Source organism: Egretta garzetta, unplaced genomic scaffold (genome assembly GCF_000687185.1).
Source record: "Egretta garzetta isolate BGI_Z169 unplaced genomic scaffold, ASM68718v1 scaffold77, whole genome shotgun sequence".
Classification (NCBI taxonomy): Eukaryota; Metazoa; Chordata; class Aves; order Pelecaniformes; family Ardeidae; genus Egretta; species Egretta garzetta.
The window spans coordinates 332,780-359,307 of NW_009260130.1; the positions used below are offsets into that span (position 1 = coordinate 332,780).

Sequence of the window (26,528 nt, forward strand, 5' to 3'; positions counted from 1 at the left end):
TGAAGACAGAAAACTGCACGCTAAGGCAAACAACAGTATTTGTAATCCTCTCTATTCTTTGATTGCTGACCTTTTCCTATTAATGATGAATGACTTCTGTGGCGCCCCAGAAGAGCTTCATGTACCATAAGGGGCTATGCACGTTCCCTTTTCCGTCTCTAAGCAGATGCGAGGGCTATGATTTAACGCTTAGAAAATTAGACCGATCACGAATGCATTAAAATCTGGTTTTCCTGCTTTGTTGTCTGCGTTACTTTATCAGAACCGCACTCAGGTGTACACATTGCTAGTGAGAGTAAAACCACTGGACTTGTCTAAATCTGAAATGTTTTCTCTGGCTTCTTATTTAGTATCCTTAGCGTTATACATGCATGTGCATGCTGCATATGAATTTAAGAAGAGCTGCTCTGAGCCAGCTCTTTCAGTCCAGTTGGTACGTGGTGCTGGACCAATAAAGTTTCCCTGAGGAATTGCAGTGTGTATCTAGCTCTTGGTTGGACCCTAAAAGTCGTGGTAGGGGTTTTTCAGGGAGTACATTTACCTGCTTCATTTAGGTCCGGTCCTCCAGTAACTCCAAGCCCAAGACAAGTTGCCGGTGTACTGACCATGTGAAAGCACATAGCTGAATGATGACTTTTTTTTTTTTTAAGTAAAGACCTGTTCATACTCACTGCTGTGGTACCTGGGCAGTGAAGAAACCATGTATGTATGTCTATCAGCGTTGTCTTAGGGTTTTGATATGAAGACAATTATTGTGATTAGTCCTGAACTCTTGAGTTTAGACTCAAGAGACCTAGTAAATAAATGATCTGAAGCTCTATGCCTTTATATGCGCAGCTCTGCATGCCCTACTTGGGAATTGGGTCTGTGCAGACAACTGTAGTGTGTCCGTGTGCGGGGTAGCACCATGCCATGGTGTCCCCCAACCTGCTTCTGAGCAAGCCAGCAGGGCACAGTGTGAATGCAGATCCTGGTACTAAGTCCCAGCGCTAATTAATTATCCAGAGCACGATATGGGGCACCTTTCAGTCCTGGAGCTTGCTGAATAGCAGCTGACAAAATGTGCCTTTGATGTGCGGCCGCAGTTTTTCAGGAAATAGAACACTGGGTTAAGGAACTGCAAGCAAGCCCTGCTCAGCGGCGCCTGCACTACCTCGCAAGGCAAGCCGCTGCTTTTTATGCTTGGAGTGGCCCTTAATTTGATTCAGGTATTGGAACAGTGCTGCCTTGTTACAGTTTTATGAGAAAGCCCTATGGGCTGCTTTCCTTTCTAAAAATCCCTGTATTTTGCTCTGGTTGTGTTCACACCCGTAACCAGACTGAAGTTGGTGGAAGCCTGGGGAAGATTTGAGGAAAATTTGGCAGTGGGATCAGATGCCCTGTTCCTGGGTTTATGTTAATTTTACTACCTTGTGCCCAGGCTCAGTGTCCCAGAGAGCTCCCTGCAAACGGCCTCTGCGTTAGCGTAACTGGGAGTCTTGCCGAGTCTGTGGGTCACACTTTCCTCTGTGTCAAGTCCTGTATTGCGCTGTGCCTCCAGCTAAAGGCAAAATATAAATCCACTTATTTAATGGCCTGTGATGCAGCTGTTTCGAGGCTATTTTAAGTGCATGGCAGTGGATTACAGAAGGAAATGGCTGTTGTTGGTTTTTTCCTCTCTGCTGTCTTGCTGGTCTGTATCTGTGGTGGTGTGGGACTGTGTAGCCAGAAGGACTGGAAAAGGGCAGAACTGGAGGGGGAAAAAAAACCCATTTTCAATGTCTATATAGCGACGTGCCTTTCTGCCGTCTCCCAGTTAGCTTCTGCCCTGCTCATCTGAGTTGTTTTGAGCACATGTAATCTTGAGAGTTAAAGTCGAACTAAAACTCGACCTTCTCCAATAGTTGCCAGTGTAAACTGGTCTTGTGTTACAGACTGACTCGCATGCACCTGGTGGTCTGCTGGGCCGTGGTCCCCACCAAAAACATTTATTTCGGGGCTGATGTGCAGGATCCTCCAACTTTCTCAGCTGTGCCTGGCTGAGAGAAGATGGCTGGGGATGCTAAAAGGGATATGTTTGCCTTTCCCTGCATGTGGCACCTCAGAAGACAAAAGGCGCTGGGTTTTGAAACAGGAGGAGTGGAGCGTTTCAACCTGGGGAGCCTGGCAGTGAATAAGAACTCCCATTTTTATTTCATCAGCCTCATGCAAGCAGTTAAAAAGGCAGTTAGTTGCATGTTGTCCTCCTCTCAGGAGAGAGATTGGCCAGAGAAGCAGAGAGCATCTGGTTCTTGTTGGGCTCTGCCTCTGGACAGTCTTCATTCTTGTTTGTCACATTATGTCTTCCCCCCCCTTCCTCCTTCCTCTCTCTCTCTTTTTTTTTTTTTTTTTTTTTTTATTCTTTTCCTCTTCAGTGAGTTTACAAGCCTTGCTGGAATGCACATATGGTCCTTATCATCCCCAAAGTCCAGCTTTTTTTTTTTTTTTCTTTTTGCTGGTTAGAAGCTTGTGACATCAAGGGCTGTTAGAAGCATTAGTCACATTTACTCCAAATAGAAAGGTCCGTGGTTTTTGGAAACGTGTGGAGGAAAATGTCTTTTATGTCAGTTCTTGGCATAAATGGAACTGCTAGGGCTCTGAGCTTGTGCTGACCTTTAGCCAAATATTTTGCCTGGAAGACAAATGTTCCTTCCCCCTCTCTTCAGCCACTTCGAATTGTCAGATTTTGCTGACTTCCCTCTTCCCAGAAGAATGCGACTGTATCCTTTTTCTCCATCCTCCTGGTGAGCTGCTGCAGCTTGCCAATGTCAGCAATTCCCCTCGCCTCCCTGCCAGAGTGCCGGGGAGGCGCGGGAACAGCGGCGGCTCTATCTGTTGCAGGGAGCGTTTCCTTGCCGCGTGGCAGCGGCTGTGGCTCGCAGTTGCAAGCCGCTGGCAACCTGGGTATTTGGTGCTAGATGTCAGGGAGGTGGGCCTTGTGCTTTCCACCCCGTGCTGCATCCGTGATGGGGAGCTGGGGCTGGGGTTTTGCTCTGGTGGGTTTTCCTCTGGCAGGCACGGCCTGCGTGGGTTGCATGTGGGCAGGGGCCGGCTTGCGATGCCTGCTTGCCGTCCCCGGTGTCCTCCTGTGATTCGTTTCGGGAGCCAGCCTCGGAGGGAGGATGTTCCCTTCCCCATCCCGTCTGTGTGTTACTGCCCGTGCGAATGTAAGCGTGTCCAGCGTCACCCAGCCTCTGAGGGTGTCTCCTCAGGGGAACCCCTTGCTTTGTCTTGCTGGCAGCCTCCTTGGGCTGGTGATTGCCCAGATAAAATTGTGTGTATCTGTAGAGCAATGCTCTGCCTGAGGAGAGGCAGCACGAGACCCACACCTACCCTTCCCCATCTGCTGCTGCCGGGTGCTGCTTTAGCCAAATTGCTTCCAGCCCTCCTCCCACAAAATAGCCTTTTCTGCTGTCCTGATTCTCTGGGATTAAAAGGAAAAACCAGCACATTCAAGAAGAGCCTTTTTGTGTTCCTTGTGACCTCCATGGTTACTGAGCGAGGGAGCCAACTGTGGCATAACACTTAGCTGATGGTGTTTCTTGTTATTGGGAGTAGGGAGACCTGGCTCCTTGCTATTGTTTTAGGCATTGCTGGAGGGCTGGGGGCTTACTGAAGGAAGCACGTTCTGTCGAGAAGCTGTGTGTCCCTGAGCAGCTTTTATCCAGGAAGACCAAGATGGTTTAGTGAGGTCCAGCCTGTGGGGGCAATAGCAGCGAGCCTCTCGGTGGTTGGTGGCAGGGCAGGAGGCATTAGCCATCCAGCTAGCCCTACCTCTGATGAATCTTCATGGCTTGCTTGACACATTAATCTACAGAATGAGGATTTGTCTTCCAAAGGGGTCTCCTCTCCCTGTTGGGAGAAAAGGGGAAAAAAGAAAGGGGGTGGTGGGGGGAAAGACCTCCCAGACTCCAGTAGCTTGTGGACACATCTGACCCAGTCTGTGAACAGCCAGCAGCAGAAGCACGGAGACAGGAACTCTTCTGCTGGTGACACTGATGGTTATCGTAGCCTAAAACAACAACACAGAAGTCCTTGCTTTTTTCATTCACAGATTGATTGCTATGGGCTGGTTTTTTGTGGTGTGACTGCACTAGCTATGGCCAGGAGAGGAAAGGAATTGTTCTTTCTTCTCACGTTCCCCCTGTGCTATTATACTTTGAGTTCCCTTGTCTAAGAACGAAGGGTTTAGCCATCATTTAAGTCTGTATAAGGAAAGGGATGGGGGTTGTGGGTGCTGTTTCAAGGAACTTAAACTGCACTTGGATCCTGGTGTAGGTGCTGGGAATATTTTGTGCCCTGCCGGCAGGGACTCTGGCTCTCAGGTTTAGCACAGGGAGAGGGTCCGATAGATCCTTCTCTTGCTGACTACTCATTGTTTCTGTGCTCGCTGCTTTTTCCTGAGCCACCTTTTTGTCTGAGCAGACTAGAGTATCTCTGAGGTCCCTGGCTTCGGATGCAGCATCTAAAATTACTTCAAAAACGCGGGAATGCACACCTAGTAATGGGGCAAAAATGTAGCTGGCCTGAGCTGCTGACAACAATAAAAGCTTTCAGAATTTCTTAAAGGTGCCTGCAAAGTTGTGTGGCCTCAAATAACTAAACGCTTGCTTCATATTTGTGGTTGAGCTCAATATTTTGCATACCAGCATTTTTCCCCTCTTGAATTTGAGGCTCATTTTTGTTTTCTTTAACTCTTGGGAGGCCATGTGAAAGTGACCCCCAGCTGCCGGGAGCAGTGGGCCAGGAGGGGCTGAAGGGGAATATTTTGAAGGCAGCCTTAAAGCAGAAGGGGCTCAGCCAGGAGCTTGCTTGGGTTGAGGGAACAGCCGTCATTGGGGTTAAGACCTGAGCGAGGAGAGCAGACCGGGGCAACAAATGAAGGTGTCCTTGTGGACCCTCTCTCCTCAGCCTTTTGGGAGTGACACTTTTTTTTTTTTTTTTTTTCTACCCAGGAGAAGAGCAACTTTGAGTTATCTCGGATCAGCTAAACTTCTAAAGCGTAAAACGTGGCTCTGCTTTGCGTGGCCCCTGGAGAAGGGATGCATTTCTAATGGGACCCACCTTTATGTCCACCTCCCCATCTGTAGACGGGTGTACTGTTGCTGATTCCGATGAGGAAAATAAGTTTCCCTTTATTCCTGTCAGCTCTGCCAAGCCCCCATGGCTGAGGAGGAATGAGCTGATTCTTTATTTGCACGTGCCTCGTCAGCCCAATTGTTTTATAAAGCTTCACTGAATTACATCCAGGCAAACCCGCTGTTTGCCACAGAGCATCCATTACAGCGTGGCTTGACCTATAAAACCTTTGCCACCAGGAGCTATGTATGAAGAAAACCAGCCTGAAGTAGACTTGACAGGGCTCCGAGATCACAAACCCTTTCTTCTCTGTTGCAAGGCATTTTTTTTCCCCTTCATTTTAAGAGCACTAGGACATGGGGTCCTGGCAATGAATCTCTTCCGAGTGACTGTGCGTAGTAGACGCTGTGTCTCTGGAGGCCCGTCTCTGCTTTACTTACCCCTTCCCTTCCCCTGCTAGAGTTAAAACCAGCAGCTGTGATAACAGCATCTGAAAGGCTGTTGTTGACCCAAGAAACATCAACTGTGGGATGCCTTGTAGGTCGCTCTGCAAAGAAAAATAGTGATCAGCATCTTTCCCAATAAACGAGCATTTATTCGTTCATGTTGCTTTGTAGTTTTTGTAGGGGTTAGCGTACAGCTCTGGAGGCGCAGAATCACTTCGCGCTCATGTGGGTAGTTATGTGAAGAGGGAGGGAAGGTTTGCCTTATAATGTGCGGTTCAGTAAAGGAGATGTGATTGTGTCTTAAGGAAGAGTTTAAAAATAAGGGCTGCTCTTCGGATGTCTTAAGCTCTCTGGCATCTGAGAACATCCAGACACCCAAGTCTAGCAGCACATCTGGTGCAAATTGGCTCATCTCTATACCATAAAGTCTGGAGCTGTAGTTTTACCCGTGCTGATCTTGTCCGTTGCTCTTGAAGCTGCAAGCAAGGAGAGGTGCTTGGCAAACGGTTGTTACTTTAGCATGCCTGTAAGAGGTCAGCGCTTCCAGGTACAGTGACTTGTCTATGCGTTAATAAGGCATCTCTTAGGACTGTGTTGTTGCGAGTGACAGCTGAGGAGCTGTTTTAGTCCAGTAGTGTTTTGAGGTGCGGTATTGGGGAAAGAGAGGAGGCATGCTGAGATCTGCTCATCTTCTGAGAGGAAATGAGGAATACCCTTGGGAAGGAGTCGGTGAGGCAGGGTGATGATACGCCTTTCCGCTTGGGGTGAAGTGCCTGGGCAGCACTGCTGCCTTCTTCTGGAAGAAGAGCCCCATGGCAGGAGAAATAAATAGGCGCTTGTAGCATCGCTCCCTGGCTTGTTGGGTGCACCCGGGGGCTCTGGGCTTGTCTCTGTGGGGCAGGAGCCTTGGCCTGTGTCAGCCTTTGACCACTCCTCAGCTGGAGACACCCAGTTCACAGTGGGATGACTCGCTTGACATCAAAACCCAGCCCAGTGACTCTTCTCGGGAGCTTGTCACAGCGATTCACAGCCCGAGCAGCGTGGCCATCTGACTTAGCATCCCGTTGTTTTTAAAACACTTCTGTTTTGCCAGACTGAACGCGTGAATCACTTTTGCTAATTATACACTGAGCAACCGTGCTTGTTGCTCTCCGGCAGAGGCTTCCTTTCCGTGTGGATAAAACCTGAGCTTATGAGCTACTCCTGAGTTTGGGGTGGTTTTAGCCCTTGTCCCCTCCTCAGGCAGCCCGACGGCTGAAGACTGTGGCACTGGTGAGCTAGGAAAGCCAGAACTGCCCAGTCCAACACAATCGGGTTAATTGGTAGAATTGCCCCTTGTGGATTGGTGTCCTTGGTGTGCCTTGGCTAAAGGGGCCACAGAGCCTCCTGGGGGTCCTGCGGCTTCCAGCCTGCTGTCCAAACCTCTGCTGCGGGGCGAGCAGAGAAAGGGAGCCGGGTCTTCTCCCTTTGTCAGCATCCCTGTAGTCGCTGAGCAGGCGTAAGCTGTCCCCTCGAAGAGGGTGAAAGCAAGAGCAGAGGCCTGGCCACAGCGGTAAGAGGCTATGTGGTGTGTGTTCGTCCCTTTAATCCCTCTTCTCAGAGAGGAGCAGCCTGCGTCTACCCCCAAAAAGCACCCGCTCTCCAAGTCCATCTGCCTGCGCTAGAACTGGCTGTTACGTTGCACGATGCTTTCATTTGTGTGTGGAGGGAAATGTTTAGAAACTCCAGTCCCTTTGGCTCTCCTGCCTTGTCCAAAATGCAGATCTGTGATACTTAGCAGAAATGCACGTGTTTTCTGTATCTGCTCTGCTCGGTGAGATGGGCTGCGGTCTGGGGGGAACGGAGGGAGGTGGGAGCTTGGATTTGCATTTCATCTCTGCCTATGCCTTGGGCCTCTGAGCTTTTCACGAGTGTTGTGGTGTTTCAGGCAGATATTAACTCCATTTCTGCCTCCTGTTATGCAGCACAGCTTGTGAAAAATACTTGGCATTGAAAAGTGTAGAGATAGTTTTTTGGTTTTTCCCCTGTTGATGTTTGCCACTTGCAGGAAAACAAAGAAAGGGGAGGGAACTAAACCAGAGAAGGTATGCAGCAAAAAATAACTGACACAGATGCAAGAGATGAGTCGAACTCCTGGTCCTGCTGAGTAACTGATGATGAGGCAGTACTTGCTTTCCCAAAATATATCGGGGAAAGAGATACGGGTGCTGTGCTGAGAGATGTGTGACACCCACCACTTTCTGTGAAGCCTGTGAGTCATGGGCACCTATTGCTTTCTGGGATCTGTGCCCAGCTCCCTTCGCTTAATCATAAACCCAAACCCACTGGTGTTTTAAAAATACTAATGCTACAAATATGTAATTTAACCCATTCTCATCATGCATAAATTCCAGGGTCTCCTTCCACTGCCTGGGGCTTTTCCAGAAGAATCACTGTTGTGGGTAAATGAGGTGATGGTCTCTTTTGTGTTGTGGTTGTATTTTTTTACCGAGCCTGCGCGAAGGAGGTGTTAGCTCCGAATCACCTTAAGCTTCTGTGGTAGGGTGCTGGTGAACATTTGTCCAGTATACGGAGGGATGGAGGTGAACAGTCTGGTGTGTTGGCATTAAGCCTTTGGACAAGCCTGGTTTAGATGCTTAGAAGGCTCAGGTATCTACTAAGGTGTCAAGCTGTGGGTGCCAGCGTGGCAAAAAGAAGCCCTTTGCCCCTGCTCCATCCCACTTAAATATGGTAATGGCACAGACTTAGATGTTTTTACTTTGAGGTGTTGCCTTTTTGAGAGAATGTCTTTATTTTTTCATTTTTTTTAAGTCTGAGTGGTATTTTCATCAGCACTCAGCCCAGATGATTTCTTCCTGCAGTCAGTAGCTGGTTTGTGTGTTTTGAGGAGGGAAGTGGAGATGCTCAGCGGTTGCTCAGAGAGCGGGAAGTCCTCCTCCGCTTTGGATTCTTATTTTAACCACCAAAGAGTGTCTTTTTCCACGTCTGGTCCAAAGCCCACTGATTTTGTGGAAAAGAAGCTGGTGCTTCCAGCATCTTTAAACCAGGCTGAGACTGCCCACGGCTGTAATTTAGCCCAACAGGCCTAGGTGGAGTGACTCTATTGGAAATGTTTGGGGTTGGAGAAAGGTTAGTATCTTAAGTTAAGGACAACAAACTTTTGGAGGAGAAAGTTGTGTGAAATAACAGCAGAGCTGCTCTAGGGCTACTGAGGAGGTTTTTCTTTTTCTTTTTTTTTTAATCTGTGCTCAGGATGTTGGCATAACTGCAGTTTGCCAGGGAAGAGATAACTGGGCTGGCTGCTTTTTTCAAGCCTCTCTGTGAATTACTGTACAGTTGTTGTGGAAAAGTCCTAAATATAATCTTGGAGTTGTGTCAAACCTCCCTTCTGCGAGGTCTGTGCTGCTCCGTTACCCTCCACAAAACGGCTTTGGGGTGTTTGATGTTATCAGTTCAGCCCCCCCAGGCAGCCTGAGGGAGGCGAGCGGGTTACAGGGGTGACTTGCACCTCTGGAGTGCCTGGCCTGGCGTTTTCCCTGCTGAAGACACGGAGGGACAGCACAGCGGGATTTGTAGGCCATGCAGGGAATGCCAGGAACGGTGCCCTGCTTTCTCACCTCGTGTCGGATGAGGTTATTTGGAAACCGAGGCATCTGCTGAGCAGCATGCATGCTTTTCTCCCCTTCCAGTCAAGGCCTCTAAAAGCTGGAAGGAGATTATTTAGCTTGCTTGAGAGGTGGTGTTGCCATCTCAGCTATGTCCTGCTGTGGCCATGCCGAAGGGTTGCAGCAAAAGCACAAGTGTGTTGCGTTTCCCTTGTGCTGCTGGGAGGATAGAGCAACTCGGAGAGAGCTGCTCCTTTCCTTTGGCAAACTGAGCCGAGGAGAGCACGAGCTTGGCTCTCTGCTTGCCTATGCAGGTTTCTATCGGGAATAGACTTTGGAGTTGCAACCTGTGTCACACTTTGATGTGCTGTTTGGGAGAGCTGGCCGCACTAGGTGGTTTGGGGAAGCTCCCGGGCTGCTTGGGGGAGCCTTGAAAGGGTGCAGGGTGGCTGGTTGCTGCCGTAGAACTGTGCAGTGGACATGGAAAAGGCAGACACGGCTGCTTCACCAATTAAACAGGAATTGGTCTGCTTGCCCCTATTATGGTGTTTCGCTGTCTCTCTTCCAGGTGTCTGCCTAAATAATCTTTGGGTAGCCCTAGGGACGTGTCATGCTGAGGCCTCAAAAAAAGGTTGCAAGTTGGTACAGAATCATGGTTTATTAGTCACAGGCATGGAGAAATAGTGGTGGTATTTGCGTGCCTTGGGGTTGGGCATGTTTTAACTCTTCAGTCCCACAGCAGAGAGCTGGATAGAAGTAAAAGGAGAAAGCATTTGGGAGGCAAATCCGAGACAGAAAGATCCTGTGTCCCAAAACCTCTTGTGTTGTTACACAGTTCTGGCAGGACTAGGCACAACCGCCTTCTCTGACAGGGGTGTTGCAACTCTGCTAAATGCCTCTCTCCTTGGTCTTGCAGAACGATGACCTTAGGAACCTGTCCCTCTCTGGCCACGTGGGCTTCGACAGCCTTCCTGATCAGCTGGTCAACAAGTCAACGTCGCAGGGCTTCTGCTTCAACATCCTCTGCGTGGGTAAGTTATCCTGTGCTGCCGGGCGGTCAGCTCCTGCCAAGGGGTGCACGCGTATCCACAAATTAGCACCTTCTCCCTCCTGCGAAGGGTAAGGTCTGAGCCAGTGGGGACCGTAGTGGCGGGGAAGTGACATTTTCTTCCCAGAGCTGCTCCAGGGATAAGTATCCCTCTTTTCTCTGCCCCAGCCCCTGAATCAAAACACGGAAATTTCTAGGTGTTAAAAATCTACCCTTTTGATGGTCCTGCGGTTCTGCTTTCCCCAAGGGCTGCCCATAAGGAAACTGAGCTAACTTGGGAACTATATGTATTTTTAAAAGAATGTTAACTTAAATCTGCCTTTCTGTGGGTTGGGCGCGGAGGCTGTTTCTCGAGAAATTGCATTCCTTCCCTTCCAGGCTTTGCCTGCCTGTCTCGTTATATTCTTAGTTTCTCCAGTTGGAAACGATGCCATTTTTAGTCTCCGAATGATGTACTTGAGAACAAAGCCTGTCACCTGTTCTCTGCTGTATTTAATCTGGGTGCTGCAAGTTGGTTTTATAGCCTGAGTTACTGTGATACCTTTCCCAAATTGTTCAGAGGGTGACATACGGGGAGCCAACTCCTTCTCTTGGCTATAGAGAGACCTGCTCATTTGGCTCTCTACGGATTCTACGCAATTGGAAAGCTGTTGCTCAGCCCTAGGGAGCTGTGTGCCAAAACCAGCTTTGACTTATTGGTGGACCTCTCCAAGGTGCCCCCTGAATGCAGTTCTGTCAATTGACAAAAATGGTGGGGTTTACTCTTATTTTGGCAGAGCAGTCTACAAACATCATCTTTCCATTCGTTGTTCATTTAAGCCTGTAAGAAAGGAATATTGTCCCTTCTAACCAGTTGCGTTAATTAGCTGGGAAAAAAACCCACAACCCTCTGAACGGGATTTTCTACAGCAAATTGAGAATTTCTGTATGCAGTGCAGGGTGAGCCATCTGAAAAGAAATCTGGCAAACAAACTAGACCCCTCTCGGTAGCTTTGCGTGTTGAAAAACAAGGTAAGAGAATAGTTGTGCTCATGCTACCGACCCTTACGTGACTCTCCTAGCAGCGTGAAGCCATTTCAAATTCAGCAGGGAGCATCCCGATTAGCAGACAGTTCTTTGATCAAAATGGCATAAATTAATTGCCATTTTTTCTTGCAGAAAATATTCCTCTCTTAGCATGACTTGATATGTCTTTATTAACATAGCGGTTTGGTCCAGCTCATTTTCTCATGTAAAATGTGCTCGTCAACCACTTTTCGTCTCAAAATTTAACACAAATTGCTGCAATTGTCCAAGGAATAGACATCTCCCCTTTTAAAAAAAAAAAAACAAAAACAAAACCACGCTTTTGAAATTGTGTTTGGAGAGAGGACACAATTAACTTTGGTGTTGTAATGTGAGGGTTTCCATTGTGGCATGCGTGGATAAAATGCTGCAAAGCCCATCTAGCGCAGCATGCAGCAGCGTTGCATTCACAGCAGGAGACCACGAAGATATGTAGCTCCAGAAGTTAACAGTCTGTGCCGTCAGTTTAGGACTGTTCTTTTCATTTGGCTCGTGTTCTATGTGGGCCTAGATTGTTGAGCTCTAATGTCATGTACGTTGTCTGCCTTCCCCCTCTTTCATTTGCTCAATCTTTTTTAAAAGCTTGCTTCATGTCTTCCACCTTCCCGGGGTAGGAATACTGTGACAAACATGCTTCTGCTTCATTATTTTACTGGGCTGTAAGAAATCACCTTCCTGAGCCTAGCACAAAAATGGTACAAGTCAAAGCCAGGAAAATGAGCTGTTGAGTATCACAGATGAACAGGCAGTGGCTGAGCAGGGGTATTTGTTTCTGCGGACACACGTGTACTGTATGTTTTTCTGAGGTCTTCAAAGTGGGGGCTTTGCATATTTTGAGAGAGAGATGCTCATGCTAGGAGAGCTGCATACAGCCTAGATTGATGCTTGAGGGCAATCCCAGATGCAGGCTCCTCTCTCTCACCTGATATTTTGTATTGCTTCTCAAGTACTCACTTGTATTTAAGATTTTGGGAGGGGGTTGAGAGGTGGGATGGGATCCCCTCACAAGCCTGACCTGCAAACACTGGAGCTGCACGCTGCAGTCCAGGAGGTCTGTCCCAAGTCGGTTGGAGCAAGTTAAGGTTACCTCAGCTCACCCCCTGCTCACAGCATGGGTAGCGGTTTGAGAGTGTAATTGCTAAGCAAACACTTTTGACTTAAAAATGGGATTTAGGCTAATGCTTTTATTGATGTTACTAATTGTACTGGGGATGACTGAACCTGTAATAGTTTTTAAAGTTGGCATTTAAGCAGTGTGCCGTTTTAGATTTTTTTTTTTAAACTTTTTATGTATTTCTCTGTCTCAAATTTTCATTGTCCAAGTTTCACTGTGGTTTTTTTGTGCCTCTCTTGAAAGAGGAATAGAAACTGAGCTGGGAAAAAAACCCCATAAAAATATGTAGGGAATCGGATATCTTCTTGGGAATCAAACTTGGAGTTGAGAAGATTTATAATTTGCTTCTGTAAAGTAAGTTGTGTCGGGACTAGGACTTAGCCTACACTATTAAAAAGAGAATTGACTATTTCTTGAGTAAGAGCAGCTTCTTGCTGTCCTGAATACAGAAGTTACTTGCAAGGTGCGGAGGTTGGGGCTCTTTGTGCCCTCAAGCAGGGGGGAGCCTGTGTCACCAGTCAGGTCAACAGCTGAAGACTGCTGGAAGCAAATGCCTTTATGGGAAAGGAATGATTATCCGTCTCTTGCACTGCCAGTGTAGCAAGTCTAGAACCGGGTGCCAGCAGCAGCAGGCATTTGCTGGTTCATCATGGAAGGAGTCCTTTCCCTTCTTTGAGGAGGGGGGCTCACTTGGCAAATGTTGAAGTAACTGTTCTTAAAACTGTCGTGGTTTTATTTTTTAATTTTTTTTTTCTTATTTTATACCCTCCTTTCGTTCCATTTTAGTGCCGTCTCTTCAGGGAGCCTCAGAAACCCCAGCCTGTCCTCTCCAATTCCCCCTTTTCCCATGGGAAAAGTTAACAATAGTATTGCTGGAAAAGACTGTGCATGTGTGAAATAAGCCCCTTTCCTTTCCCAAAATAATGAAAAATCCTGGAGGTCAGTGCTGCTCAGTATCTCTGGTGATGCCCCTTTCTGTGTCCTTGCCTGTGGCTGTGGTAGGCCCCCCCGAAAGCCCAGCCCACAAAGACCTGAATTTCTCTTGCCATTCCCAGCACAGCAGCCTAGCTTTTCTTCTGCGGGTGCTGACTTCTAGCTCTGAAGGCATTTGGGTTTTCGGGTACCAGGGGCTCATTTTGGATTCACGTCCCCAGCGTGCGGTGCTTTGATGGGGTATGTCTGCAAGGTGCATGCTGCAGAGACCCAGGCGGTGTGACCTGCCGAGGAAATCAGTCGGAGCCCAGCAGCAGAAGCCAGAGCTGCTGTCACCTCCCAGTGTCCGCGGAGTCCCTGGTTCAGTTCTGGGGGACTGGTAAAGATGGGGGCTGTCTCAAAAGACATCCATTCCTATGGGGATTGTTTTGCTTGGCTGTGTGCCCGTAGCCTAATTCCGCTGCTACCAAAGTGGAAAAACTCCTTAGCCTGGCAAACGTGCTTGAGAAGGAGATGAGGGAAAGGCATCGGGCCATGCTAACGTTGCCTTTGTGTGCTCAGGTGAAACTGGCATCGGCAAGTCAACATTGATGGACACTCTGTTCAACACCAAGTTTGAAAGCGAACCCGCGACGCACAACGAGCCTGGCGTGAGATTGAAAGCCAGGAGTTACGAGCTCCAGGAGAGTAACGTCCGTCTGAAGCTGACTATTGTCGACACGGTTGGATTTGGCGATCAAATAAACAAAGATGACAGGTAAATTTATTTCTGTCAGGAGGAGGAATCCTTATGCTGAGGTGCTCTGAGATCAGAAGGGTCTGACCCCGTGTGGGGAGTAGGTCCCTCGCCGTTCTGAGGGGGTTTCCTGACCCTGGCAGATAGCATCGCTCACCCCGTGAGCCAGGTAGAAGTGACGAGGAACTGAAGTGAGGAACAAACAGATCAACTAGGCTGCAGAACTGAAGCTGTGTTTTGTCCCTCCTCGTCTCTGTGCAGTTTAGCTGCAGTCTCTGCTCGAGTTGAAACGTGTAAATATTTGACAAGCGTGAGTTCAAAGTGCAATCACATAGCATCTTTTATGGAGCTGGAACCCTGGCCATAGTTCCTGTTCGCACCATCCTGTAGTGTTCAAGTTGAACTGGGTTTTACGTAAATGTTGTACCTAGGTGCTGACTTTCGTGTTGCATGCATGAAGTAAACATTCTGGGCCAGCCTATGCAATCCCTTGTGTCCATCCGTATGGACTCCTGCTGTAATGTTAAAACCAGTCCTTCTGTGATTGTGGCCAATACTCTAATTAATGCAGTTCCTGTATCAGAGAGCCATACATTCCCTTGTTGCAGTAATCCCAGCTGCCTCCGGAGGGTTGTTTGCAATCCTCCGCACCTTGCCAAGTGAGGGCGCACTGGCTGGCAGCGTAGGCACTGACCAACAGCAATTAGGGCACTAGGTAGGTAGGCAGCGTAAGCTCTTAGAAAATGCAAGCTCAGCATCAGATTTCCACCAAGATCCTTGTTAGCGTGGAGATTGAGCAGGTTCTGCTTCCTGTTCCATAAGGAAGACTTTTTAGATAGTTAAAGAAAAATTTTGCAATGCTTTATTTCGGTAGCGCTTCCTCGCTGCTTGACCTTGACGCCAAAATGCAACTGTTTGCCCTGCTTTGCAGCTCCTAACTAATAATACAGAGCCAAAATGGTGAGGGGCGTGCGCTGGCTGGAGGAGGGCTCTGCACATCAGACGCTGCCATATGCTCTTGGGCGAGACAAAAGCTGCTCAGAGGAGGAGCAGGTGCTCAGAGCGGGGATGCTCTGTGGCGTGCTACCGCCACGTCGCTTGGCATTTGCTTCGCTCGGCAGCCAAGAAGAGGTAGCAGTATTGGTGGCGAAGCCCCTCCAGCTTCCCTCTCGGGCAGTTGGAGAGAGGGGCAGTCACAGGGCAGCAGGGCTTGGGGAGAGCTTTTGGCTGCCTGCTGTGTCCCGGCACAAACAGCCGCAGCGAGTGGGGTTTTTGCTGTGCTCCTGGTTTGAGTCTTCCCAGTCCTTTTTCGCTCCGCTTTTTTACGGTGCTTTCTCTAATATGATCTCCCAATGTAAGGCCGTACTGCTTTCTTGGCCACGTGCCTCTCTGAGTTTTATGGGGTCTCGTGGTAAGAGGCAGAATTTCCAAAAGCCAAGAAACTGGAGCAGCAGTCACGTTACAAACCCACCCAGTGATGTTCATGATAACCTCTGTGCCTGCAAGTTAACAAGCAGTGCTCAGTACTGTTTTATGGGTCTCTGGTGTCGGTGGCCCTCACGCAGCACTTTTGCTATAGTGCTCGCTTGGTAAATCAAGCAAGAGTCTGCTCTGCTTCACCAAGGGTTCTGAGCAATTGCTCAAATGGCTAGAGTGGCATCTGGAGCAGAGGGGCCAGGCCAGAGCCTTGCTGACTGCCTACGAGAAGGGTATTTCTGAAGGACCTGATAACTCCTGTTCTTTCCTTGCAACTGCTTTTGAGGGAGGGCATTAATATTGGTGGGAATCCAGTGCTCAAGGCTGTGGCAGTGTTGTCTCAGTGCCCTCCTTCCAGAGCTTCCTTGGGCTGGAGGTCCTGAGGCTGCCCTTGGTGGAGGGAGGAACAAAGTGAAAAGTTCCCTTTCCAGAAGCACAGTCAGCCAGCTCTCAGGGCATGTTACACTGCACCGACTTTTTTCCTTCAACAAAACGGTCCCCCCAAAGTACACAAACAGTGCAGTGGTCTCCTGGGCTTTGCTCACAGGCTTAATTCCTGCCAAGTTCCTTTTGTCCCCTTGTGAATCTCCCTTCCCTCTTAAGATCATAAACAAGCTTTTGGACAAGCTAGGGTAGGTGGCGGTTTCATGTTTAAATTTTCTTGTATCAGATGATTCTCAGTGACACTGGCAGACCAGCAGCTCAGACTTTAAATGCAGAGACTGCAAAATACATGATTTTTCAGGGTAGCAGCCTTGTGTGGTTTCTGTGCACCTAAGGCCCAGGGTCTCTGCCACTTTGTCTTGCTAATGTGCCCATAATTCTCTCCCTGTGCACCAAGTGGAAACACACTTGCTAAGGGGGGGCTGTGGGTTGGGTGGGGAGGCTCCCAAAAGCAGCGCTTACCCTGTAATGTACAGAGCACCCATGAAGCTTCCCGCATGTCGATCAGTGACCTGTATTGTCCCAGCAGTGAATGCCCTGGGTTTCTGTGCCATGTTTTCTCTCTTCAGCTACAAGCCTATAGTAGAATATATCGATGCGCAGTTTGAAGCCTACTTGCAAGAAGAGCTGAAGATCAAACGATCCCTGTTCAATTACCACGACACCAGAATTCACGCCTGCCTATATTTCATTGCACCAACCGGACACTCGCTGAAGTCCCTAGACTTGGTCACCATGAAGAAGCTTGACAGTAAGGTACTTGCTGCTCACGTTACGATCCCCACATGGCCCTACTAGTGCTTTTATGATCTTGCCACAATCTTAGTTAAACCTGCCCAGAAAAATGCTGTCTGTTGTTAGCAGTGGGGAATTGCAGAGGTGCTGTCTGAAAAATTTACCTTGGGCTAGCTGCTAGAATGGGTCATTATTCACTGATTCATATGCTACAGAGATTTGCTAAGAGTTTGGGCTCCTACCCTCTTCCAGTCCCTTCTCGGGTTAGGAAATTTGGCCGCTTGCTCCACAGCTCTGCTGTAAAGTTAGCAATCTGAGAGCAGGGAACTGTGTCTATGAGGATGCATTAGGAGACCACTGTTCTTTTTGCTTTCCTCAAGCTGGTTAACTCAGCCAAGTTTAGTGACAGGTTTGTTCACAACTGAAAGATCAGTTGGCTGTTGAAAAAGAGAGAAAAGTGTGTTTTCCTCCTTAAATGCATAAATAAAAAAAGAGAGGTTGAAGTTGAATGCTGCTAGTTCTAGCCCTCAGAGACATGGTTGCCATCTCTATTTCACTTTGTCCAACAGACTAAGTAACTTCTTGTACAAAACATGATTTGCTAAGTGTGCACGAGATGAGAAATACATCTAAAACGCTTTAGGTCATCTTGCTAATCAATGAAAAACAAATAAAAATGCTGTGCCTGCGTGTTCTGACTGCATCCAGCTAGACACCAACAGTGATTTGATCTCCTATGGCAAATGTCATGTTGTTCTAACCATAATCTGATAAACAAGAAGAAACTGAATAAATATGTTACTGGGCATGTGCTTTTTCAGTTACCCTCATGACTAGCAAGAACGGGAACTGAGCTTGGTTTAAACCGTGATGTTTTACTAGATACTTGCAAGATGATGTCATCTCTCTCCTTCTAGGGAAGATAACCAAGGTACAGATGTAAGACCTGAGTATTTAAACTGAGTTTTCTCTGTGCTGCTTTACATCATGATTAAGCCATTTAAATCAGCCCACCTTGTACCTTTTGGCTCAGTGGATCCTGATTCCGCAGAAGATAAATGATGACAATGGTTCTTAATTTGCTGGAGTGGCCTATCGATTGGGTTTTATGCGGTGATGGAGAAGGATCTCTGCTCTATTCAACTTAAAATAGGGTTATGGAGACCTACCTAAAGTGAGCTAATTGGCGTTCATGTTCTGTCTTTTGGCAAAGGGGGATTTAATAACTCCAGGCCATCCTCCGAACAGAGTTAAGCAATGTAATAAGAGGATTTTCAAGTACTGTAGTTAAAATCCCTTCATATAGGTGAATATCAGCATCTTCTTCACTACAATTTCTGTCTGCTGTTGCAAGGAAAATCAAATCCTGCAAGATCAAAAGCAGAAATTCTCTGTTTGGAGAGAGCATAAGGGGAAAGAAAGCAGGCTTTCTTGTCCTAATGCATTCTTGCCCTCTCCCAGCAAAGCAGACGCTTGTGTGGTGCTCACCATGCATCGATCCGTTCAGCTATGCTGAGGTACTGTGCTTTCTCCCCTCGGCTCCTAGATGGTGTTGCTGTTTGCCATCCTGCTGCCAGTGTTGCTAACAGCCTGTCTAGGGCAGAGAGTCAGTAAGGTACCTTTCATTTCTGTGTTGACCCCATCACGGGCTTCCTTTGGATGATTGTCGTAGAGCTGTGCGGGGATAAATCCACCCTAGTCCCGCAGTACAGCGGAGTACGGGAGCACGTGAGGGCGTGCAGGTGGAGGAAGCGTGCCTGTGTTACTGCCAGCCCCCACCCTGTGTGTAGCGTGGTCGGATGGGGACCATCTGCTTCCGCCTCCAGTGGGGTCACGGCAGCGTTGCTGCCCACCTGGGCGTCCCTGATAACAACACCCGAGCAAAGCCCACGAGAGGGTATAGTCTGAGCGTGTCACTTAGAGTAATCCAGCCTGCGGCGATGTGGAGGAGAAGCGCCTAGATGGTAATTTCCTTTTTTTGGAACAGCTTGTAATAAGCTATGACAGCATTTCCTGTCCAGCCAATTCGGATGAGGAGGGGAATACGACAGGACGGGAAATAGCATGTTGCCAAATTGCATTTAACTTCTTTTTAAGGCCATCGTTGCTGCTGCCTGAAAATCCTGTCTGAGGCGGTGGTGCTGTCAGCAGCAGCCGTAGGGAAGGTCTTCTGCTGGGGGGGTGGTGGCCAGTGGCACTGACAGGGCTGTTGCCGCAGGATGCGTGCCTCGGTCCTCTCCCGGTGGTGCAAGGTGTGCAGTCCTGTATGCGGAGGTGCTATCTTTGTCTTGCAGGTGAACATCATCCCCATCATTGCCAAGGCTGACACCATTGCAAAAAATGAGTTGCACAAGTTCAAGAGTAAAATCATGAGCGAGCTGGTCAGCAACGGCGTCCAGATCTACCAGTTCCCGACGGATGAAGAGACAGTGGCCGAGATAAATGCCACGATGAGTGTATGGCTTTTTGGGGGGGGTTTGCTTGCCTTGGTTTGTGTGGGCCCATCCTTGATGGTAGGGCACATTGCACCATGTTTCTTTTGGCTTTACAACTGCAGTCTAAGCACAGGTATTGGGCTGGCCAGAAGGCTTTTGGAGCTGGAGGTACCAGTCACACTTGGGTTGCCTGGTCTGATATACTTCATTGTCTGACAAACTATTCTCCTCTGAGCATTTTTTCATATCCTTCCCCTGTTGCAGTATTCCTGTCTCGGGAAAGGAAGAGGATGGGAGGCAGGGCCCTGACACAGGGCAAAGGGCTGGGGTTTGGGTTTCCTGTCCCAAACGACCCCTTGTTGCTTAGTGGGGGGTGATTCACTCTGCCTTTGTTTTGCTTTCCGGTGAGAGCGGGGGCATGGTCAGTGATGTTCCAGCTCTTGGCAGGGCCGGTGGCCAGCACTGGCAAGGGCTCTGGCTTTCACCTCCTTCCCCTTGCTCTAGCAATAGGGGTGGGATCTGAGGGCAAACAAGGCTGCGGTAGACCAAATATTTTAGTGGGGCTTACAGAGGGAAACGACTGTTTCCCATGGGCCTGCCTTGGAGCGCAAAGGGAAGAACCTGAGCTCTGGGTTTCTGACAGCGATGTGCATCGCAGCGGTGCTGATGGGGCCCTTGGGTTCAGCGGGGCACGTAACACCCAAGAGGACGTGCCAACCCCAAAGCAAGTGCACTCAAAAGCAAGTGCAAAGATGAGGTTGAGTTGCCTGTATTTTTACAGGGAACGGAAGCATCAAGATGAAGCTATTTCCTTGCGACTTGAAGGCTTTTGTGAGGTTCCCTGCACAAACTGCTTGTAGATGGACAATTGTTGTTTCCAGCTGGGTATCAGACCTTCTCCAAACCTCTGGATTTGCCTCCCTCTTTTCCCTATCTGTGGTGTGTTCTCAGCAGGGAGAAGCTGGCACAGAGAAGGGACGTGGCTCTGCCAGGGTGCAGCATGTGGTTTGCCTTCCTCTGGTGCAGCCCGGCTGCTGGGAAACTCCTTTGCCAGTTAATCACATCTCCTCAGCCACTTGGCTTCTTCCCCTCCCGCCCAGCCTGTGACCACAGTTTGGCCGACCCGGCACCCGCTCCTGGAGCTTGCGCCCAGCCCTTCTGGATGCTGCTAAGGCAGGGAGAGCGCTGTGGGTGTGGGCTGGTGGGAGAGACCAGCTCCCTCCTGGCAGCAGCCACGCTTCTGGGAGTAGATCCCAGATTGTCACCACCACGCCCGTGGAGACTGGGAAGCAGCAGAGCTCGGTGACTCAGATGCGTCGGCCCAGGGCTGGGTCGACTCCACTCTTCCCCTTGCTCACAGCTTTGCCCTTTTTAAGAGGAAGCGTTAGCAGTTATTTCTAGCAGCAGAAACCCCCTGCTTAATTAATTTGTTTGTAAGTTGACTTCTGTGCTTAAGATATGCTTTGTAAGTGCATGAAAAATGTGTGCATCTCTTGTATCTCTAGGACTTAAGAATTTTGGACTTTAAGTCTGAGCAGGCTTCTCATCCAGACGGTCCTGTTGCTCTTTCTAAAACACCAGATGAATTGCAAGGCGTTTAAGCAACTTAAATCCAGCACAGCTGCCACAGTAAACAGCTTGCTTCAGAAACAATCCCTGGCAAGGCAACAAAGGAAATCCCTAACCTTACTGTGCCTTTCCTTTTGTAGGTCCACCTTCCTTTTGCTGTAGTTGGCAGCACTGAAGAAGTGAAGATCGGCAATAAGATGGCAAAAGCCAGGCAGTACCCCTGGGGTGTTGTGCAGGGTATGTTACCGAAAGCACAAATAAGACCTTGTCATCCTGTCTCATTGAGCTCTGGATGGCCCTTACCAAAATCCATCTCGATAAAGCAAGATGACAGCTCTAAGGCTTCTCTTCAAAATCAGGGCGTTGCAGCCTAGATCTAGGGGGTTTGGAGGTGGTGTCAGCCTAACCATTGGCTTTGAGAAAGAGCAGGGTAACGTTAATAGGAGATTGTAAGTAACAAGCTTGAAAAATGAAAACTGAAATCTCCATTTTCTGTTCCTTACGTTTTTCTGCCAGCAAAAAAGTGTGAGCAGTGGGGAGAGCTTGGACAGCCGAGTGGTTCAGTTTGGACCTAGCGCACAAAATGCAGACGTAGCTGGGGGTTTTCTGGGGAGGTCAGCCCTCTCAACTTGAAGTGGGAGCAGAACTAATTCAACACTGACTGCTTGGTATGTTTTCTCCTGGTATTGTAAACTGTGGACATGCAGCTTAAGTACGCAATCCCCCATAAAGTCAGCCAAGAGCTCCTTTCTGTTGGAGAGCAGTTTGGCTAGGGCTGTGTTTGCAACCCAGGCTGCCCTGAAGCTGCTGAAGATAGGGCTGGTCCTGCTTTCCCAACCAGTGCGGAGAAGTACAGGGTTGAGATGGTGGTGCTCTGCTTGTGGCTTCAGCTGCGTATCCAGTTGGAGAAGGGCCCGGCGAGCTGCAGGGGAACGTTGGCAGGGCAGTTCTGCAGAACTCGCAGCCTTTCTTTCAGTAATACAAGCTGACCCTGAAGAAGCTTCAGACATACTGTCTTCAGCTGTGTATACCAGAGGATAACACTGGGAATAACTCACAATTAGGATAGGAGTTGATCTGTTTGGGAAGTCTCAGACTTGACAGATAATCTTGCTGGGTTCTTGCTGTTCCCAGGAAACTAGGATCAGATAGTTCAAGAGATTTAGTTGGGTACCAGAGAGACTTTGAAGATCTGGCCCTGAACTGCCCCTTTGCAGAGGCAGCTGGTCTGGTCTGAAGGGGGGAGCAGCTGGAGCGCTTGGCCGTGTCCCCGGAGGCCTGCTGCCGACTTGCCTGTTAGCAGCAGAGATGCCTGCTGCTTGCTGTTGCATCCTGAAGAGACAACCTCCGCTCCTTGCCTTTAAGCATACCCAAACTGTTAGCCTGTGCTGAAGCGTGCAGCCCTCCGGCTGTGGGCCCTTCCCTGGCTTGGACAGCTTGCTCGATGGTGGCACACCAGAACCTGCCCTGAATATAACAGGGAAGCAGTGTTACACACTGTGCTGCCTCCCTTCGGTGCCAGGAGCAGGGGTTTAGGGCTCCTTCGTAAGGTTAGCTGGCATGGAAGGACTAGGGTGTCTCTGGCAGGGGGTCTTCTCATAACCTTTCCTTTCACCACCGCTACAAACTGAGATGATGTTGCCTCCTGGGGCCCCTGTTGGTGACTTGGATTTAGAGTGGATTTGAGTGGCAAGTGAAATTCTGTGTGCAAATGGATCATTGCCTTGCCAGTGCAGGAACACCCAGAGAGACAGGAGCTCTGTGGCAGATGGGCAACACGGAGATCTTGCAAATCCAGTGAAAGGTCTTGAACTGGTGCCTGTGTGTTGGCGTGGGATGGTTTCACCCCGAGTTCAGCAAGGCATTTTGGTGTAGGCTGACTTGGAGTTCTGCTTGTGTGCCTGAAGAACTCTCAGGCTTGCTAAGCTGGGGCCCAGGTCCCAGGGGGACCTGGCTCCTGTGTTTAACAGTCTCCCTGTGGATGGTCTGTCTCTTTTGCAGTTGAAAATGAAAATCACTGTGACTTTGTGAAGCTGCGGGAGATGCTGATCCGAGTGAACATGGAGGACTTGAGAGAGCAGACGCACACCCGACACTACGAGCTGTACAGGCGCTGCAAACTTGAAGAGATGGGATTCAAGGACACGGATCCGGACAGCAAGCCTTTCAGGTAGGAAAGTGTAACTCTGGCCACGTATAAGCAGACAGGTTGGAAGTTTTGGGGTTGCCGATGTTTGTAAGAACCAGGGAGGGAATAGCCGTGGTTGCTTAGAGCAGCTGAGATCTAAAGTGTGGCTGGGGAGGAAACCTTGTGCAATGCAGCCTTGCCCTCAGGGTGTAGCATTTGTACAGGAGAAGCACAGGAAAAGCTTGGGTGGCTGAGAAAGCCAATTCTTGCTTTAACATTTTGAAAATGTCTGCAACCCTGCAGTAGGGCTGTACAGGCTTTCTAGAGCCTGCAAAATGTCACCGGGGTGCTTGAAGGTGATGTGTTTTGAGGGCAAAACATGACCCATTTTAGATCAACCTGGAAAGTTTAGGAAGAAGCGTGTGCCCGCAGACCTATCTGCGCCCTGTTGCTGAAACGGTTGTATGGGTTTTCCTTTGTGCCCCTCTCTGAGCATCCCTTGCTCAAATACAGGCTGCTGGCCCTCACTCACAAGTGTGTGCCTTTCAACCTATCTCCTACCTGTTGTCTGTCAGCCAGCATTAAAAAGCATCAAAAGGGTTGATTGCTAAATGCTCCTCCTGTCACCCAGCGTGGAGAGCAGTTCCTCACTGGACTCGTCAAAGTGATTTTGCTGTCCACGTTTGCAACTGTCCATTGCTCTACGTGGCCGAGGCTGCTGTAATGCAGAGCCTGCCGTGAGGATCACTGCTGCGTCCTGGTTTCTTTGTGTCCTTGGCATCATGGGAGGGGGCATATTTTTGTAAGATACGGCGAGAGAGTTGGTGGTGGTATGCGATCAGGGCTTGTAGGCAAGTCGGACTGGGAGCAGGTAACATCAGGTAACTGTTTGCGTTGTTGACTTGTCATTTTTTCAAGCTGGGAGAATCTCATTTTGGGGCTGGGATGTTGTGGTTTTTTGTTTTTGGTTTTTTTTTTTTTTTCCCCCCCTCCACCCTTGCTCTTGCTTTCCTAAAACCTGTGAACTCTTAAGTGAAGCTTCTACTTTACTTCCTTCTGGCAGTACTGAGCTTGAGTGAATCTGTTTGTTAACCACTTCAGAAATTCCTCCTGATGCTTTTTGCCCTTGGAGGAGGGCAGGTTTTGAGATGGCCAAGTGATACATTAGTGCGCCTTTTCCCTCTACCGCAGACTCAACTGTGTTTTGCAGCCAGATTGCTCTGAATTTCTGGGCTTGAAAAGTGCAGCTGTATCCATGCTGAGATGAAGGTGATTTGTGTGTTGAGGTAAAACTGGTTACCAAAGGGGAGATCCTGGGATAAGTGTTCTTGTAGACTCTCCTAGAGCTTTTCACAGCTGGTCTGAGGTGCGCTGTGAAGAGGGTGCTGTGGTCTGATGCTTGAGGTTTGGCTTTTTACTAAATACAGAGTTTATGCTGTCTGACAGCTTTATTGGTCTGAAGCCCAAGTCATTAGCCAGGGACAACAGCTGTGTGGGAATTTGAGAGGGAGTGTTTGTTTTCTCCTTTCATTTCCTGTTTCCCATTCCTCCCCAACTTTTCCCCAATAACTGCACCCGCTGCCTTAGCAGCATCCCACGCTTTGCTCTGCCCCAGAGGAAGGCAGAAGTAACTGTGCATCGACGTGGGTTTACCCCTATAACACACGTGCACGTCAGGAATTGGCGCGCCAGTCCCCGAGACGGCAGCCCTGCAGCTGGCTTGTGCAGATCGCCACGGGCACGGGGCGTTTCTGATCCTCAACAGGGGGAAGCCAGGTTGGGCCCCAGAGCAGAAGGCAGAGTGGGAGCCTTGTATTTGTGTTTCTGGAAAACAGCACTCCGTGGTGAGCTGAGCAAGGTCTGCACTAAGACACAGAGTTTGCATCAGTTCAGGGTTTTATTTGTGACTTGCTGAATTTATGTGGCTGCATTTCTTTTGCAGCACAGAAACTCTGCTGGAATCAGTCGGGTCTAGTTCTGTTACTAAGCCCAAGTGTGAAGCTTTATTGGATTTCCTTTCTGGAGAGCAATGGCTTAAGATGGGCTCAGCCCTTCCCTTTGAGGAATCTGAGGAATTTCCATTGCTTCCTGTACACGAGGCCTCTTTTGACCAAGCTATAAGTAGAAAGGAAATGAAAATGTACAGAATTTCTCCATCTGGTACGTGCTAGTTCAGAACAGTTCACTCTGGGTGCCTCCTCCCTCCGATAAACAAACAAAACCCATGATCCCAGGCTGTTTGACCGAGGCTGATGTATATCTGAAATGAGGAAAACAGTAGGTTTGGTTCTTTCTGATCTTCCGTCTGAGACCAGGGATCAAAAGCATGCCTTTCCCCTGGGTCTGGGCCCTGGGAGCCGCAGGGACCGCCGCTCCTCAGCCCGTTAGCATCAGCTAGGAGCGGGGAGCCTTTTGTTATCTTGGGGTAAGCAGGGCCAGAGACCCCAGCAAAAACCATTGGTGCCATGTAGGCGCTTGTGCGAGGAGTGAGAAAGGGAGGCTGGCGAAGGCTGTGAGACCTGCCTTGCTGGCAGGACCCCCACCGCTCATCCAAGCTGCAGGAGGTGAGGAGGGAGCACCAGTGCCCCTGTAGGCATCTGCTCCATGAAATGGGGTCCTCGGTTGCGCAGAGACCCTTCTGCTGTCCTCCCAAGAGTAGTACTTGCAAAGGCATCATTCAGTGTGTGGGGATGTGTTGGGGAATCCAGTTACTCTTGTAATCTAGGTCCATATGTTTGCATACTTAAAAAACAAATTCCCCTGTCGTCTTTGTCTGTGAGAAGCTGCAGGGATCCCAGTTGGTTTGGACTATTATTCCTCAGGGCTGTAAGTGGTTTTTTCTTATGCAGCCTCAAGTTGCTGGGCCAGTTTTTCTGGGAACTTCTCTTTTCTGGAAATCAGAGTTACTTCAGTAGAGAATTAAGCTTGCTGGCTTTAGGTTAGCAGTAAGTTTTTAAGCTTGAAGCTGGGATTAGCGTTCAACCTGGAGCAATTTAGCAGCAAGCGCCTGCCGTCCTTTTCCTGCTTGCCTATCACCCGGTGTTGTGTTTTTGGAAAGGAGCTTTGCAAGAAATTGTTTGCAATACAGGCTACGATTAGCAGTGCGCAGAGTTTTCCATTTCAGTCTGTAAGGCTCTGCTGCTCCCTAGTATAGCGTGTCACTAATTGCAGATTGCTTTTTTGCTCACTGAGCAGTGAAGGCTAATCTGCCCTCAGGGTTTTCCCTAGGCTCTAGCCAGGCCCTTCAGGAGGGTTTATGAATTTAAGCTTTGGTGTCCACTGACAGAGGATGAAATCCAACACTGAATTTCAAGGGAGCTTTTGATTCGAGTCTGCTGTGAGTGGTCTGGTTCTTGATTTAGTTAAGAAACCAAAGATGCCTATTGCTCTGTTCTCCCATGAAAAGATTTTTGTCATTTTTAGAATCAGCATTTTTGCTTCAATGTGTGGGAAGCTGGCGTGGTCAGCTGGAATTGTTGGATTCCTCCAGCTGCAAGAACAGCTCTGGGCATCCTGTCTGTGGAGTATTTCAGGAGGCAACTGAAGTGCCCATCGATGAGCAATGTTAAACCAAAGACTTGGGTTTATGTGTCAACTGTTGTTCCCCAAATCAACAACCTCGTGTTGTGTGTTGTCTCCCCCCCCCAACCCCCCGCCAAACCCAAACAACAAAATCAGGCCACAGAAAAGCCACCAA

At 48.9% G+C, this 26,528-nt stretch overlaps 1 protein-coding gene across 1 annotated transcript in view; it reads left to right on the forward strand.

The window, feature by feature from the left end:
- Positions 1–10,040: 10,040 nt before the first annotated feature.
- The window catches only part of SEPTIN11 (septin 11), a 19,628-nt gene continuing 3,140 nt past the window's right edge, over positions 10,041–26,528 (forward strand). The window contains exons 1-6 of the mRNA XM_009641514.2: positions 10,041–10,179; positions 13,870–14,065; positions 16,534–16,720; positions 18,994–19,155; positions 20,844–20,940; positions 22,705–22,873. Coding sequence (XP_009639809.2) covers positions 10,041–10,179; positions 13,870–14,065; positions 16,534–16,720; positions 18,994–19,155; positions 20,844–20,940; positions 22,705–22,873 — 950 coding nt within the window. The remainder of the gene's footprint in view (positions 10,180–13,869; positions 14,066–16,533; positions 16,721–18,993; positions 19,156–20,843; positions 20,941–22,704; positions 22,874–26,528) is intronic.